Genomic DNA, 16771 nt, shown 5'->3' on the forward strand with positions numbered 1-16771 from the left:
TTAGTAGGTTACACTCTCAGCAAAGGCCAACCACAAGAGACCTGCTTGAAGTGCATGTGTGTGTTTCGCTGTCTGTGTGTGTGTGTGTGTGTGTGTGTGTGTGTGTGTGTGTGTGTGTGTGTGTGTGTGCTGTGTGCGTGCGTGCGCAGAAATGATGCCTCTGTACTTGCGTGCACACCCATCATGTATAACTGGGTGTTGTTGTGTCAAAGGAAGCGTGAGAACCGGGTCAGTCTCCTGAGAAGAGGTGTAACGTTGAGACGAGGAAGCAGAGAATAAACGAGGGCAGGAGAGATGAGAAAAACGAAGAAGAAAGAGGTGAAGAAATGCTGATGTTGAGAGATCACTGACTCTAAGCTAATTAGCGGGCTAGAACCAAACTTTAGCATTTTACTTTTTACTGTTGCAGCCAATTAGGACAAACTGTAAAGTGGAGCAGAGGTTAAGGCAAGTGGTGTCGTCTGTACTGCGGTTATTTGGGTCTTGGAATAATTCACTTAATTCACTTTTACTGTGATTTCACATTAGCTGCTGTCATAGTGTTTACACACACACACACACACACACACACACACACACACAATAAGCAAGTTACCATTTTTGAACCATCATTACCGTCGCACATTTAAGATGAAATAATTAAATAGGCAACAGCTTCCATCTGCCAATTAATCTCCAGCAGGCCTGGACACTTTGGTTTGTGTGTTTTCATGTGTGCGAGTTCATTAGAAGCTCGTGTTCACAGCTCCATTAAGTGAAGACGATCTTTGATCCTTCATGCTTTGTCCTCTAATGCGTGCTAGCAGTGAAAAAGCTCTGAGACACGGGTAGAGTAAGTTCAAAAGAAAGTTTTGCGGTCAGGCACATAACGTTTGCCTTTGTTTTTTGGACATTTCGGCACAGGATGATCGTGGCAGGCCTTGTTAGCATCGTTAGCAAACAAACTTCCACTTATTCTTCTTAGACAAAATGAATGGAACAGACCCCACGTGCACTGTGAGCAGTCAGGTGGTTTCAGACAGTCCTACCGTACAGTGCGAGCACATAATGAGCTTTGGTTTCACATCTCAGACAATCTACTCCCATGAGGTGAAATTTAACAACAACATTTTAATTTTCAAATGAAATGAACACCCACAACCAAAACATCATTTGTTATTTAGCCTTTATTAAATAATAATAATAACATTAAAAAAGAAATTCTTCTGTACAAAGTCTACAAACAACAGTTTGAGTTTTCTGGCCAGTGCCGTAGTTATGTCTCAATGTATGTGTGTGTGTGTGTGTGTGTGAGAATCCATCGAGACAGAAGAGGTAATACTAAGTTAAAATCGAGAGAGAGAGAGAGAGAGAGAGAGAGAGAGAGAGAGAGAGAGAGAGAGAGAGAGGTGTGCATGTGTGCAGTGTATTTTATGTGGATGATTGTGTGTCTCACAATGTATTCACTGATCTGCCTTTACTGTTAAAAAAGAGAGTCGAGTCGAGAGAGAACCAGTGAGAGAGAGAGATAGAGAGACATAATAAGAGAGCTCCAAGGCACTTGGAAAAAAGTCCAATGAAAACACAGTTAGATGGACATGAAAACCTTCCGTCTCTCTCTCTCTCTCTCCCCTGTTTCCCTCCCTCCATCTCTCCTCTGACCACCTTTTAAACTTCCTCTCAAGATCTCAATAGGCCTCCTGGTTGTATCCATACGTGCCCTTGGCAGAGGAAAGATGAGAGAAAGACAAAAATAAAGAGCAGGGGGTTCCAGGCAAAGATACAACAAGTGTGACCTGTTTGACTCTTTTTTTTGTTGCCATGTTTTGTGTTGCCATTAAGGCTCATAAAGCAAAAGTCTCCCATTAATTCAACTAGAGCTAATTTGCAACTGTGATTCAATTAGCCACAGAGAGTTTGGCATAAATACTCTACAGGTCAGGACGGATGGCCCGATGCACAAAGCAATCACGTATAATGCCAGAAGTTTTCACTTTAAATCAGTTGGCCATATCGACTTTTCTTTTTTAATTAGAAACATGATCTCTCCAGAACTTTACAAATAAGTTTTAGTTGACTAAACACGGCCATACAAGTCCACAATTGAATTTTAAGTTTTCACCCAAGTTTTTTTTAGTTGTAGCCAAATATTTTTCACTTGCAATATTTTACTCTCAATATTTTCTTAGGTCCTCTCTCCTCAGCAGGCAACTGTATAAACTTAGGTAGTTTTAGTTAAACAAATAATGAATCTTTACCTGGATGTAACCATTTCCTTTCTCTCTCTCTCTCTCTTTCTTTCTGACTGTCTATATTTCTGTGTGTGTGTGTGTGTTTGTGTTTGTGTGATTCTCCTGCTGTTCATCAGTCTCTCCAGCAGCACTGGCCCTCCTCAATGGCTGTCCTCCGATACAGCGTATACTGTAGTTAGCTTAAGGCTCAATTGTGTGTCCAAGAAAGTCGACGGTACAATTTCCATTCTCCTCCTTTAGTCACTGTTTCCTTCCTTCCTTCCTTCCATTTTTGGGGCGTCCTTCATTCACGGGGCGACATTAAGAGAGGTGGATAAAAGGCAGGGTGATTGATCAGTCTGTTTTCCACCCAGCCTCTTTCTAACACTTGTTCAGACCCCTGTGCACATACACAGCTCTTTGGCAATCCATAGGTTGCAGTTAAACAATCACTGACATTTTGTTCACACAGTGTCTGTCCATCATTTGGGCATCATACAGTCTGGAAAGCAAAAAATATAGATATATACCAAAGACAAACTCTAGAATACTGAATCTAAAGCACGACTCCATAACAGCATGTTAGATTTAGATAAACCTCTAATTTACTGTCCTCTTCCTTATTTGACCTTTTCTCTATTCTTAAAGACTCATAATCTGTCATGGAAAATGTGCCAAAATAGAAAAGGACTGAAGTAACAGTTAAGACCATGGAGTCCAACACAACGATAAAGTAAGTCTAAAAATGACATAAGAGCTCTACAGGGCGGCTACGAACTGAAGCTGACTTTTTCTGAACCTTTTTTTCTCCCAAAACAAACACAAGTCTAAAACAAAACAGTCACCATTACTCTTCTATGCCACTGGTTTCACGAAGCGCAGACCGAGGGCAGACAAAGGAGCGAGCGTGTGCCGTACGGCAGGCTAATGGACGTTTGAAACTCACAGAACTCATATATATATATATAGAAAACTTTTCGGGAAAACCAAAATGAAAAACAAAAGAAAATGTCCTTTTTCATCCTCTTTTCCTTCTTCACCTTTAGAAATCTAGATTCATTAGAGTTGTGTGTTTTGATATCTTTTTATACTTCTTTAGGGGGGTGGGTGGGTAGGCATTCACTTGATATGTGTTGATTTCAGTCAAAAGTACCCATGTTAAACGGTCCACTGGTGCTGAAGTCTTTGCCAACGTTTTTTTGATTGAGTCTTAATTGGACACATTCAAAAGCTCAAAATTTGAGTTGCCCTTCGGCCGAGTACCAGCCGAGGGTAAAATTCATCAAGAAGCGCGTCACCAAATATTTTCACCCTTGACTGTGCTGTCATCTGTCGTCCAAATGTCCAGATTGTCACGGGTGCTCTGGTCCGTCTCCGTTCGCAGCTTAATTCCAGTGGCTTGTGGGTTATATTCATTCATATTCATTTATTCATTCCTTCATTCATTCACAGGCTTTTTAGAATCGAGCAGGCTCTCTCCTGCAGGCGTAGGAGATATGGTGCTGTAAGTAGAGGAGGACTGGGGTCAGATGTTCCCCTGGTTGAGGCCTCATAGTATGTAGGGGGAAATCAAGATCACAAGTTTCCCCCCTGTCACACAAGGAGGTGGGGGAATTCTGGGTTGAACGTTACCCCTTTAGACATCAGAGAGAGGAGGTAACAAGATAGGGGACTCTGGGGATTGAAATAGCAGGTAGTGCTTCTTTTTTGTGTTTTCTTAGTCCAAACCGCGAACTAAACAGGGACCATGGAACACGTCTTTCCCCCATCTTTCTCCAGAGTTCTCCTCCCTCTCTTCATGCCTCTGAGCAGCACCTCTGCTGGTTTATCTTGACTTTATGCTTGATGCCGTCGTACAGCTCGAAGTTGTAGTTCTCCAGCGTCGTGGAGGAGCGCGAGGAGAGCCCGCTGTAGGAGCACGTGCAGTAGAGGAGCAGCCCGGCACAAACGGCGCCCAGCAGGACGCCCAGGGAGCTCATCACGATGATGGTGAGGAGGATGGGGTCCAGCGTGTACAGCCAGGCGTTGTCCTTATCCGTGTCTGACACCAGGGTGACGGAGGGATGGTCCATGTCAGAGGAGGAGGGGGTGGAAAAGGAGGATGGCCACCCTGGGAAGAGGTATTCTGGAGAGAGAACAGGAAACTTTAGAAAACACGTTTATACATGAGAAATACTTATTAAAGCTCATGTATAAAATATGGGGTTCATGAGGCCGTTTCAAGTTGAATTTGAATGTCCAAGGAGCAGGATGGAGGCATTTAAAATTATTTTTACCCCAGTTACTTTAACTGTATTGGATTACAAAGTGTTTTGTGGACACTCCTCTATCGGCATGGTGGTGAGTAGATAATGAGTGAATTGTCATTTTTAGGTTGAACAATCCCTTTAAGTGAGTACGTGTGTGTTTTCTTGCTCTTATATAATATTTCAAACATAATAAGAAGAATTTGGTCTTATTTCAAAAGTCACATTGACTCCCTATCAGCTGTATTAGAGGGAAAAATGTGTGCGACATGGCGGATGTATTCAAGAACAGTTAACTCTGTGACTACTCCTGACTTCATTAAATTTGAAAGGCCTAATCAAATTAATTACTGCAAAGGTCCTCTCTGGTGTGTGTTATGAGTGTGCATCTACTTGGTGTAAGCAGTTGTGTTAATCCACTTAATGAATGTATTCACATGTACAAAGCAATCAACAATTAAGTAGTGCATTTCAGACTGCTTTATGGGAGAACACACGCACACAGACACACACACACACACACACACACACACACACACACACACACACACACACACACGTGTGCGCGCAGGAAAGCAGTAAACAGACGGTTAACAGTCTTGTTTAGCGAGGTAAAGGCTGAGTACTTTTCTTGTACCTGTCAGGGGGTAGGGAGAAACAAGGGATAGTAACACACGCTTGCGCACACACACACACACACACACACACACACACATACGTTCACACACAGATACACCCCCACACCCAGGAAGTAAACTGTGATTGTTACAGACAGATGTTTTTCTAGGTGCCCAGGAGGAAGCTGTCTGTCTCACTTTGTCTGCCAGGGAACATGAAAGAGGAGGAGAGGAGGCACACACTATCATGCCCACATGCACACACACACACAGACCCACACTTTTTAATGCTCTCTAGCACACTCTTCAGCCCTCTCTGCTCACAGACACACACACACACACACACACCAGAGATTGTCACTGTTGCCACAGGCTTTTTCCCTGCAAAATCACAAGTAAAATGAAGCGCCATAGGCATGCCTCAGCTTAAAGAGCAATTTTCACTGCACTCGGGGTGAGACTTGTACAGCAGCCAGTATAGCTTCAGGCGGGGAGGAGTCTAGAGGAGAGGAGAGGAGAGGAGAAGAGGAGAGAAGAGGAAAGGAGAGGAGGAGCTCACCGCCATTGATTGGGTGCTTGCCGTTGTAAACAGGATCTTTTCCGAAATCCATGGGCCTGGGGTCTGTTGAAAAGACAGACAGAGAGCAACAGAATTAATCTCAACCATCCAGTCAAGCCGGAGCTTTTCCGGAGTCCGCGCGCCGCGATAGCATCTCTCCATCTCTTCTGTTGTCAGCACACAAGCTACATTTGTAGATGGAAATCAAACGACACAAACGGCTCAAAGAGCGAGTGATCTGGTTGAAGCTTTCAAAAAGAGATCAGGCCAAAGATTTCCTATAAGCCATTTTGTTCTGTGCTCAGTCTATCAAGGGGAAATAACCAAACATTTCAGCCACACTACTACACCTGCATAAAGCCGGCAAGTTTCATTATGTGATAAGCATCAATGCTCTTTTTTTTTAGTTGCTTAGAAATGAAAAGAGTCAAGAGAATGAGCTGCAAGAGGGAAGAGAGAGAATAGCTGCGTTTGTATTGAGCCTTTCACCACTTTAAGTGCTTTACACACACATTCACACAGCACTTCTCTATCACACACACACACACTCAAACACAGATGGTATATTGGGGGCAATTTCGGGGGGTTCAACACATGGACCGGAGGAATCAGCAATCCGATTAGTGAACAACCCACTCCACCTCCTGAGCCACAGAGAAAAGCAAGACCACACCAAAGACAGTTTCATAGAAAAATATCACCTTTATTACCTTCACATTCCCCCCCCCACACAACACATTTTCTTTTTTATTCCAAGTCAATGGAATTCAACAAGCTAAATCACCTCTTAATATCTCTGAGGCAGGCCACGGTGCAAGGCTTTGAAGGGTCGGGAGGCTCAATTCTGCTTCAATTCAGTTTTATTCAAGGAAATTGCTATTACAGTCCCCAGAAATGAAAAAAAAGAAAAAAAAGAACTGAGCAATATCTGGGCAGCTGATAACCATTTATCGCAGGGGCAACGGAACCCAAAACACATTATAAAGTGAGACCATATTCAAAAGATAAGAGGTGAGAAACTAATTTGGTAGATATGAAAGAAAGATACAGAGAGACTCATTTCCTCAGTACGGTGGGATCATTTTTCTATGAGACAATTTTAACATCACCACATTATACCGTGTGTATAAAGAGACTTCCAGTACTCTTCAGACTGTGAATAATACAACAGATTAATACCTTTTAATGACACCTGCTGCGTGTGAAATAAGAAATATTTGCACGTTGATTAAAAATGAGGTAACTTCCTTGAAATCAATGAAGATGATTTTATAGGATCAACAAATCAAACGGACTATTTTTTTATTTCAATAAAAAAGCAACAACTGCAGTGATAGAGTTTCTCTCCACTTATTTATTTTTTTACTTTAAGTGCATAGTATTGTAATCCAGCGCAAGTCAAAAAGACAATCATTAAGTCGAGGCGTCTCCTTCACACAGGCAGAGAAAGTGCACACGATTAAACGTAACAGTGACGTGGCTGAAGCCAGGGATGAAGGCTTAAGCAGATAAACACTCAACTCCGGGTTTTATTTAGTTTGAGTGAGACTAAAATAGTCTAGTAGAGTTTGAACGAAATCAGACTCAAGTTCATCCCTCGCCGAGGCCACGTTTCAGAATGATCAGTCTTTTCTTGCTTTTAACACATTCATAACAAGAAATAATCGTTCTGATTAATTAAAAAAAAAACCTTCATTATAAGAACAAGAAATCAAAGAAAAACAGCAAAAACAGTTCATTCAATTGATTTAAAAAAATGACATCATCAAGGTAGATTTCCCCCCAAAATTCAGTACCAAGTTATAAGATCTGTGATTTCACATCAACAAAACTGAGGAAAACGAAAAGTGAGAGACGAGAACAAACACATCCATTCATCTGTACCAAGTATCTATATTATTGAGGGTTGCCAGAGGCTGAGAGGCGGGGTTCAGGCTGGACCGGTCACAGGGCCGACATGCAGAGACAAACAACCATTCACCCTCACATTCACACGTACAGACAATTTAAAATTTGGCCGGGATTCGAACCCAGCGAACTTCTGTACCAACTCTACCAACGTGGACGATCAAAAGGACAGACAGACTGACAGACAGGCATATCAAAGCATGCAATAGGAGAACTCCAGAGCGGCCTGCAGATCACGACCATGTTCTTAAACAGAGTTGGCCGTTGTCTTTAATGAACAGTTTTACTGCATGAATTGATCTTGTCCTGTTGTTTAGTGAGAAGAAAAACTGTTATTCTGAATTTACTGTTCAGGCAGATTCTCCTGTAACTAATTAAAAACCTGCTGAACCACATAAAGCTGATCCCTGTAGTCTCACTGGATAGAGGTCATATACTAAACATGTAAAACTTGAAGGCATCGAATCTGTCTTCTCCTCCGTCCTCCATACAGTGTCACTGCAGACCCTCTAAATACTCCTTATACACAGTCAACAGAAAATCACTGCAGGTCTCGACTAAACATTCAATCACAGGCGGAGAGGTAGCAGAAAGAAGCAGCATTTTTAAAAAGAAGTGAGAAAGAGAGATGCTTGGCCACTTTCTAATGATCCCGACTTGAAGCCCTCAGGCGAGGATCCTGAGAAGAATCATCATGTAGATTAAAACTCCCCGTAGCCCCATTTTATCTCCACTCTCCAATTAGTAAAGAGGAGAGTATAAAAAGGGGGCTCTTTTATTCGGGCAAAGACACGGACGGCTCTTTGGCACCATATGCAGCGCCAGTCGGGGCCCAAGGACCTGTTAGTGCTTTCACTCGTAATATTTCTCAAGGAAACAGGAGGAGGAGGAGGAGGAAAGAGGAAAAAAAAAAGGCGCGATGGCCTGTGGGCTAGAAATGCTTACTGCAGGGTTTTATGAACGCAATCAGCTCCATTAACTAATTAGAAATATTAAAAGGCTTCAAAGTAGTCTATGATGGGGAAGGGAGAGGGAAGGGAGGGAAGGCTTGATTTAAAAGTGCCGCATGAGGAGATGCCAGCACATTTTCCAAATCTTGCAAAAAGTTTGAGAGAGAGAGAGAGAGAGAGAGAGGGTGGATGGAAAAGAAAAAGTGCACGGGCAGCACAACATAAATACTGTCATATATCATTCCTGTATTTGAATTTTCAGACCCACATTGATTGGGTTACAGCAGAGGGCTGCTGGAATGAGTCACATAATGTGTAAATCATACGCAAGTCGATTGAAATGGAAGGGAGAGGGTGCCAGGGAGGAGGGAAAATGGATATGCAAGCACAAAAAAAAGTAAAGTGCCTGTTGACTAAAGTACAAAACAGAGTATTGTATGAGACACAATATAATAAAGTAAGTGAGTGTGGAGAAACTGTACAGTGTGCAAAAGCATTGGAAAATCTAGATTCTCTGCTTACACAGGTTTGTGTGTGTGTGTGTGTGTGAAATAAGTGTGCAGTGCATGTTATGTGTGTCTCCATTACCCAGTCTGTTCTGCCAAAAGACCTCTTTCATCTGCTTTTGTGTTTGAAACAACCTGCCCTCCTCCTTCCATCCTCTCCCTCCATCACTCCAAAACCTCACAACCTGCCTCCCTGTTTGTCTTCCCAGTAAAAGGGAGAAAAAAAAATATCTATCTTTAGAAAGTATGTAGAGAGCATTTCTTTCCTCCTTTTTCTTTCATCTCATTCCATCTCTGGACGCATTGTTTGGAGGGAAAAGGGGGCTTGCTTAATGGGCCCTTTTTCCTCCGAGGGATTTAGCTCTCTCCTTTTCTCTCTCGTGTTTTTTTTACTACGGAGAATTGCGACGGAGGGTATGAGAAGAATAGAAACAATGGGTTTGGATTGAACAATATGAAAAGGAAAAAAAAAGGCTGAGGGATTTGGGCATGAACAAAAATGATATATATATATATATACGAGGGTAGTGGCATAAAACACAGGATGGTGATTTGAGAAGTCAGGAAAATAAGAACCAAACAGACTATTTCACAGGCGTGGATCGGAATAAAAGTTTCAGGTCATCTCAATCCAAAACAAAGGAAATAAATAATTTGTTTTTTTTACATATTGATTTGCTTTGTGGCCCTATATGGATTCAACACGATGCTTTAGATGACAAACACACATTTGCTGTTGCAAAATGGCTTCAACTGGAGAGGATCTAACCCCCGAACTAAAAGCCAAAAAAACTGTTAAGATCATCTCAGTGAGCACAATCTACAAAACTGCAGCCTTACAACAATTGTCAGTAAGTATAAAAATAAACATAGTTGAACTATTACACATCAAAAAATACACGTAGACCTACTGTGATTGAGATAAGAAAGAAAAACAAATGGTGTTCAACTCACCACTGGTACAATACTCAATGACGTAATAATCAAGTCAACCAATCAACCTTCAATAAATGAACATTAAGAAGAAAAGTGCTAATGTTAATCTCAACATTGCAAAAATCATGTGTAAAACAACGTGACAGAAGTGCATCAGGTTACACTGGAGTGAAATCTTTCAATGGCTCATGCCAACATATAAACATCTGAACGACACGTGATTTAAAAATAAAAACACATCAGAAAAGTCGTGAGTTGTCTGACAGTATTGGTGCAATGGAACCTGGTATTTAACAGACTGTGGTGAATAAAGTGATCAATAACACAACCGAGCTGTGAATGAGTTATTTCCTGAAAAAGCTTCATAAGTAAGATTCTCTTTTGTCACAGCATGTTTGGTCTCACCTGTTGAATAGAAGCAAAACTGGCAATTTGGTAACCAGTTGTTTTTTATACGTTACCAGACCAATCTGCTCAAAAGTATGGATCTGTCAGAATAACACTCAAGATGTAATGAATGAGCACAACACATAAATATTTTTCTCGCACGTGCAGAGACAAGGAAAACTACAACAGAGTTTAAGGGCCCCAAAAAAAAACTTATAGAAAACATACCCGTGCCTTCAGATACTCAACATCATCTATCATTGTGTTATTGTTTGTCTAACGTATGCAGGACATACTAAGATGTTTGATTTGATCATTTACAGACACAGGCATCAGATTATCCAACAAACTGTGTGAAGTCCGTTCACCGTCTTAATCTCACCCTGAGGCACGACCTCGTTCTGGAGGTGAGGAGGTAATCGTTTTTAAAGCACGTTTAAAAAAGAAAAGGCATATCAGGATGTAATGACAAACACACTCAGGATGACACGTGGGACTTGGGGAGTATTGAGGAGTACGGTATGTGTGTGTGTGTTGCATGTTTTGATGCAGTGTTGTGAGTGTTTGTCTCATCCTATCTTTCTCTTTGCGTTAACGCAGGCACAGCGCCGACTCCTCGCTCGCACACCAAAGAAGCCGCGCACACACACACACGCTGGATGTGTGCAGCTGTCTATCAGTCACAGCTGGACAGACGCCACTAATTCTCCCTCTACCGCTCCCTTTTCTCCCCTTAATCTGTGTCACTCGCAGTCCCTCAAAGGGCCAGCGAACAAATAAACTGCAGCTTCATTCAGTCCCAAAGAAATAGCCTTCTCTTTTGATGCAGCGCGCACCGTCTCCTCTCTCTCTCTCTCCCTGTACCTGTGTGTAAATCCCTTCACTGTCAGACAAGGTATTTGGAGGCAGGCAAGTGTCCAAGCTGCAGACCCGAGCGGTGCAGAGGAGGAAAAATAAGCTGTTACGGATTTGACACTGAACACTGCGTCTTGTCCACAGTCTGCGTGTCAGTCTGAGTGTGACTTTGTTGTTCTGCTCATATTCCAGCTCATTTTTCAGGTTGTGGTGCGGCTGAAGAAGCAAAAAGAAAAGTTGCGCTGTGTTGTTGTTGTTGTTGTTGTTGTTGTTGTTGTTGTTATCAGCCCCTCATCAGAGTCAGTCATTTCCTCCATTCTCCCCAATGAGCCATACGCACAAAGTTCAGCATCAGAAATTGCACTTTTCTTATTCTACCAGTTCCAGCCAACGAGGAAGTTTAGCAACATCCTGGTCCGTCAGTCAGACCAGTCATACGCAACAGGAACTAGTGTCTCCTCAGTGAAGCTTCACATCAACGAAGAGCGGCGATTTACTGAATACTGCTGTCGATCGTTCGTTTCAGGGAGGGTTCACACCCTTTCATCACTTTGTTTGAGAAAAGCGCTCCGATAAATCTGAATCATTCCCACTGTCCAGTTGTCTCAACACTGGGAATCATAGCTGTCATCCTTCTCCAGTCGGATGGTGAGCATGGGGTCCGGACTCGGCCCGGTGCCCGGGTACAGGTGGCTTTGGTCGGGGCAGTGGATCAGATTATAGCTGAGGTTTTGGTTCTGGTAGCAGTTTTGTTGAGCTTGCTGATTCGAATGTTGGCCGCTCTGGTACATCACAGAATGGTGATGACCGCTGCTGCTGGTCTTCTTGGTTGCCCAGTGGTACCGATGGCAGCACAGAATCACCACCACGGTCACAGTGACCAGCAGCAGGATGGCGCCGACTCCCGCCAGCACATAGTACCAGTAGGCGGGGACAGGCTGTGCCACCACTGAGTCTACTGTGGGCTCCATTCCAGACATGGCACCCCCTGGAGGGCAGGAGGACACATTACTGGTTGGCTCGGTGGACGAGCGAGGCAGGCATGCAGACCACAGCAGAGCTGTCGACTGTCTAACTGTCACTAAACCCTTCCCTCGGGCAGCTATTGTCACATCATGACCAGGACTAGGCACAGCGGGTCTGTCAAGCTTCAGATTTCTGCACATGGTAAATTGTGTGTGGGTCTGTAGTGAGACTGATACTGAACATTTTAAGAGTGTGGAGGGGATAGTTTAATATTTTTGCCTTTCCAAAACAAAAAAACATGTAAGAAATGCACTAAAGCCAACTGTTTATTTACCTGTTTGATGGTAACAGTTAGCATGTTTGGCTGAGCACCTATACAGTAGTAAGCATGTATACTGTATATATAAAAAAATATATTTAAAACCTATTGTTGCTGGCTAACATTAACCTAATTGAAAGATCTGCCTGGAGAAGTTGGTGCAAACCTGATGGACATCTGTCTAAAATCAGGGACATACTTGTGTGGTAAATCTGACATCGTTATAAAAATCATAATGATGTGCGAGAATTGAAAAGCTTGACAGCCTTAGCAACAGTAACTACGGTGCAATCAATTACTGGAGCAGTGAAATAAAATTATCTCCTTGCTCGTATCAGAGTCATCAACTAAAATAACATTGTTGTATCAACAGAAAAAAACTGCTTCCAGATTTACGTAACTGTCTTTAAACATATTCTACAGCACTTTTCTACTCACAGTATTCTTGATTGATGCAAAATGTCACAAGCATTAGCTGCACACCGACACGCAAAGGCTCATGCCATGCGTCCACATTCGACCAGAGAAATGCAAAGCCTTGATTATGCAGTGACTGGCTGATTCCAACAAAAGGGTGGTGAGTGTTAAGTGGTTGTATTCAGCGGAACGCAGCTACATTTTATCAGGGCGAGATCGCATTGAAGGGACTCGAGTGGCGAGGAAGAAGAGATGGAGAGAGAGAGAGAAAGAGAAGAGGGAAAATTACAGGGGTAGAGAAAGGGATAAGAGAGGCGGCATTATTGCAAGAAAGACTGGAGCGAAACAGAGAGTGGTGGTGGAAAGAGAGAGGGGAGAGGGCGGGTAGGAGGGGGAGTGGAGGGAGAGAGCTAATCCTGCCATGATATCTTTAATCCCGCATTAAAGGGGTTTGTCTGAAACTTCAATACTCTGTCAACTCACTGTGAAAGAAACCCGATGAGAGACAGGTTGCGGAAGACGCGGAGACAGGGAGAAAGAAGGGAGGGAATGAAGCGAAGAATGTGAGGAAGAAAGAAAGAGGAAAAGGAGACTGAGAGAGAGAAGAGAAGAATAATGAAAGAACAGAGGATGGAGAGGTGCAGGGAGAGAGATACAGACCTCAAAGAAAAGCAGGGAGCTTAATTTTGTCGGGGTTTTTTTTTTTTTAAAGTAAAGATGTACTCTTTCAGGGTTTAAAATGAGCTTTGATTGTAAAGCTGCACTCAGAGTACAGAGAGACTTCCAGTGGATTAAAACAGACGATTTTCAGGGCTGCAGAAAGCACTTTGCTTTTCTGGAGAGGAAAGGAGGGAAGTGGAGGAAAACCTGTGAAGACCGCCATTCCTAAAATGAGATTTAAAAAACAAAGTGTGGCTTTCAAGAAAGTCTGACTTTTTGAATCACTGAATTAGCCTAATATATTTTTTTCCCCATTCTAGGTCTCTCACTTCGGAAATCTGTTTTTCTTTTAACAAAGAATAAAAGTGTGAATTTTCTCTATAGATAAGTTTATGCCAAATTGATCTCTTTTCTGTGTGGGTGTGTATTATGAACAATCTTTCTGCAGCCACCTTATTTCCGCCAGAAGCAAATACTCACGTAGTTGCCATGGATACAAAAAAACCAACAGGTTCATGTTATGTCAATGTGAGGCCTCGTACCATTAAATAATGATCAAGTTATCAAAAGAATGTCTAGATTAATTTAGAGTTTACACCTCGTTCAAAAAGTTCACAGTCAACTGAACCTGAAGTATGACGATGATACGAAAACCTTCCTTTCATAAACAAAGCCTCCCGTGCAAACTTATTGAATTGAACTGTGGTGAACAAAACCAAGTGCTGCTCTGAGTCTTTCATCCATTTACACAATAGGAACACGTCGACACACACACACACACACACATCCACACCAATACACTTTCAAACAATTGTAAGCACACCTTTAGCAAACTTTATATGCCGCACCTATGTGAATGTAAGTGCAGTAACCATACAATTTCATCCTTAAACAATCAATAAATGCAATTGACATCGACATGGGCACAAATGACTAAATACAAAATATTCCAAAACAAAAAAGCAACTGAAAATGTAAAAAATGAATCAGATTCACTACTCCTATAACATATCCTGTTTTGTGAAGATTAATAGAGAAAGGGAAGAAGAATAGTAAAAAGTAAAGAGACAGACGAGGAGAAGCTCCTTATATGGTGACAGAGAGGGAGAGTTTACACCACATGCTGACAACAAATCAGGATGGAAGCAAGTGTCCTGCTCTCTACTCTGAAACGGTCATGACAACTAAACTACTTTTATTTCACTGAGGAGCAGATACTACGACCTGGTTCACTCTGAGCAATTCAACCCCCGACCTCACAGGTTCCCCCTTCATTCCTTTGTCAGGACATGTGATGACGTCACCTACGTCGCCTTATGTTGAAATGAAAACTGTTTGAGTCGTTTGCTGTGGGTCTCTGCACACCATAGGCACACCTCACGATACAAGATCCAACTGTATAACCAAGCCCAGCATGCAGGGACTCATGCTGGAACAATGCAAAGGACTCATTCCATCAAGTTGCAGTGTTGTCACTGTAGTTTTTGTCTTGTTTTTAAGTATACACCCTAACTGCTTACACATTCAGAAATACATGTGTTATGTATATATATATATATATAATAAGAAACCATATAAAGATTTCTTTTGGCAATGATGTATAAAAGAGTAGAATAAATGTAGTTGTAGCTGTTTGTAGTATTTAGGATTGGAGGATAACGTGTTACTAACAAGGGAACTCAGGGCCGGTGCAGTGCTGCGAGCTGAGCTTAGCAACAGGCAGGAAGCAAAGACATTGAGAAGACACAAGTGGAACAGGAAGTGGAACTTACTGTTTATTCCAGGAGTTAAGGCAGGGAAAGGCTCTGGAAAACAGAAGGAAAAAGGAGGAGTGTTACTGATGATGGCTACTAACTGGTAGATATGGTCAAGGGATGACATATCAGTTGGAAGGATTTTAAGGGGACATAAGCCGCTATCAGAACCACTATGATATTGACTCATGCTGTGATAAATGTCGAGATGAATCAGTGTAAAAGAACGAGTTTCAATCGGTCGCAGACGGACCTCTACTAAACCAAGAGGATCAGGTCTGAGCACCAGGCCTTAGTAGAGTATTTGTAATATAAAACACAGTGTAAAATATATAATCACTGGGATTTGCTCAATCTCGGTGCACTGTGACACGATTCTATAATTAAAGCGTCGCGATAAACGTTTATTTGTAACGAGTGTAAACAGAACCACATTGGAATACAGATGAATTTCAAAATTGCAGCACAGTGCACTTTTTTTTTCAAAGGTTAGTCGAGAGTGTCGATAAAGATTTGTCGAGTTCTGGGATGTTGAGTCTGATGGTGCATAAATCTTCCCGGGTGACAGTTATTGGGAAGACAAAAGAGGAGGCTGGCAGGTTTTGAAGAGAGGCAGAGTGTTGTTCATGAATATCTCTCTCTATCTCTCTCTCTCTCTCTCTCTCTCATTCTGTCTGTTATTTCTCATCTTCTCTTCCTCTTCACTTTCTGCTTTGTCACTGGGTCTTCCTTTCTTTCCTGTGATGACTCTCTGTCTTATTGTCTCTCTGTCGTCACCTCAGGTAACTTTAGGACGGGGACCGATGAAAGATGGGGTGACAAGAGTGAGGGGCAGGGTGAAGAGAGGTAGACTGAATAGAAAGTAAAGATGGAGTTAAGTTGAAGGGGTCGTGGGAGCAGACACTGAAATTTACTGCTGTTTATTATGTGCCGGAGGATGCGACATCTATTATGAAGTGCGAGGAGATTAAAAAAGAGATTAAAAAAGAAAGAGGATGGCAGCACAAGAAATAAAGTTGCAGTGAGTCAGTGAGTTGAGAAAAGATGGAGGATATTGCAATAGTGAGAAGCGCTGAGAACCCAATGCACACAAAGTCAGTGATGTGTCACATATAACATAGTGATAGTTTCCTATAAAACACAGTCATTAGTTATCGCTATTGACCAGAGACAGTATATAAAGATGGAGTCTACACAGTAGTGATAATACACAAACAGTTTCAGCTGTCAATCATGGCGTTTGACCCATCAGCATAATTAAAACCTAATTTCCCAGAAAAATTAAACACTCCAACATATATCAGTGTGATAAGAAACTACCTAAAATTATATAAAGTATCTAGGAGGCCTATACTGCAGCCAGCCTTTATGCTACATATCTATCTATGCTACTGAAACAGAATCAAAATGATGTTCAGACAAGGAAATGTAAAAGATTTAAAGCTGCATTTTTACGTTAATTCAAATAACAACCATAATGG

The 16771-nt window shown here is 42.0% G+C and overlaps 1 protein-coding gene across 3 annotated transcripts in view; it reads right to left on the reverse strand.

Moving 5' to 3' along the window:
* Positions 1-1148: 1148 nt before the first annotated feature.
* The window catches only part of LOC118120307 (neuropilin-2), a 91534-nt gene continuing 75911 nt past the window's right edge, over positions 1149-16771 (reverse strand). Inside the window, exons 16-18 of one of the 3 annotated variants that reach the window (XM_035175106.2) lie at positions 15309-15341; positions 5633-5695; positions 1149-4335 (exon numbers count right to left, since the gene is read on the reverse strand). In XM_035175106.2, coding sequence (XP_035030997.1) covers positions 4007-4335; positions 5633-5695; positions 15309-15341 — 425 coding nt within the window. In that variant the 3' untranslated portion in view covers positions 1149-4006. Of the gene's footprint in view, positions 4336-5632; positions 5696-8242; positions 12163-15308; positions 15342-16771 lie in introns of those variants that run through there. The other 2 variants (XM_035175108.2, XM_035175107.2) reach the window with 2 other exon arrangements.

This window comes from Hippoglossus stenolepis, chromosome 13, assembly GCF_022539355.2.
Source record: "Hippoglossus stenolepis isolate QCI-W04-F060 chromosome 13, HSTE1.2, whole genome shotgun sequence".
NCBI classification, from domain to species: Eukaryota; Metazoa; Chordata; class Actinopteri; order Pleuronectiformes; family Pleuronectidae; genus Hippoglossus; species Hippoglossus stenolepis.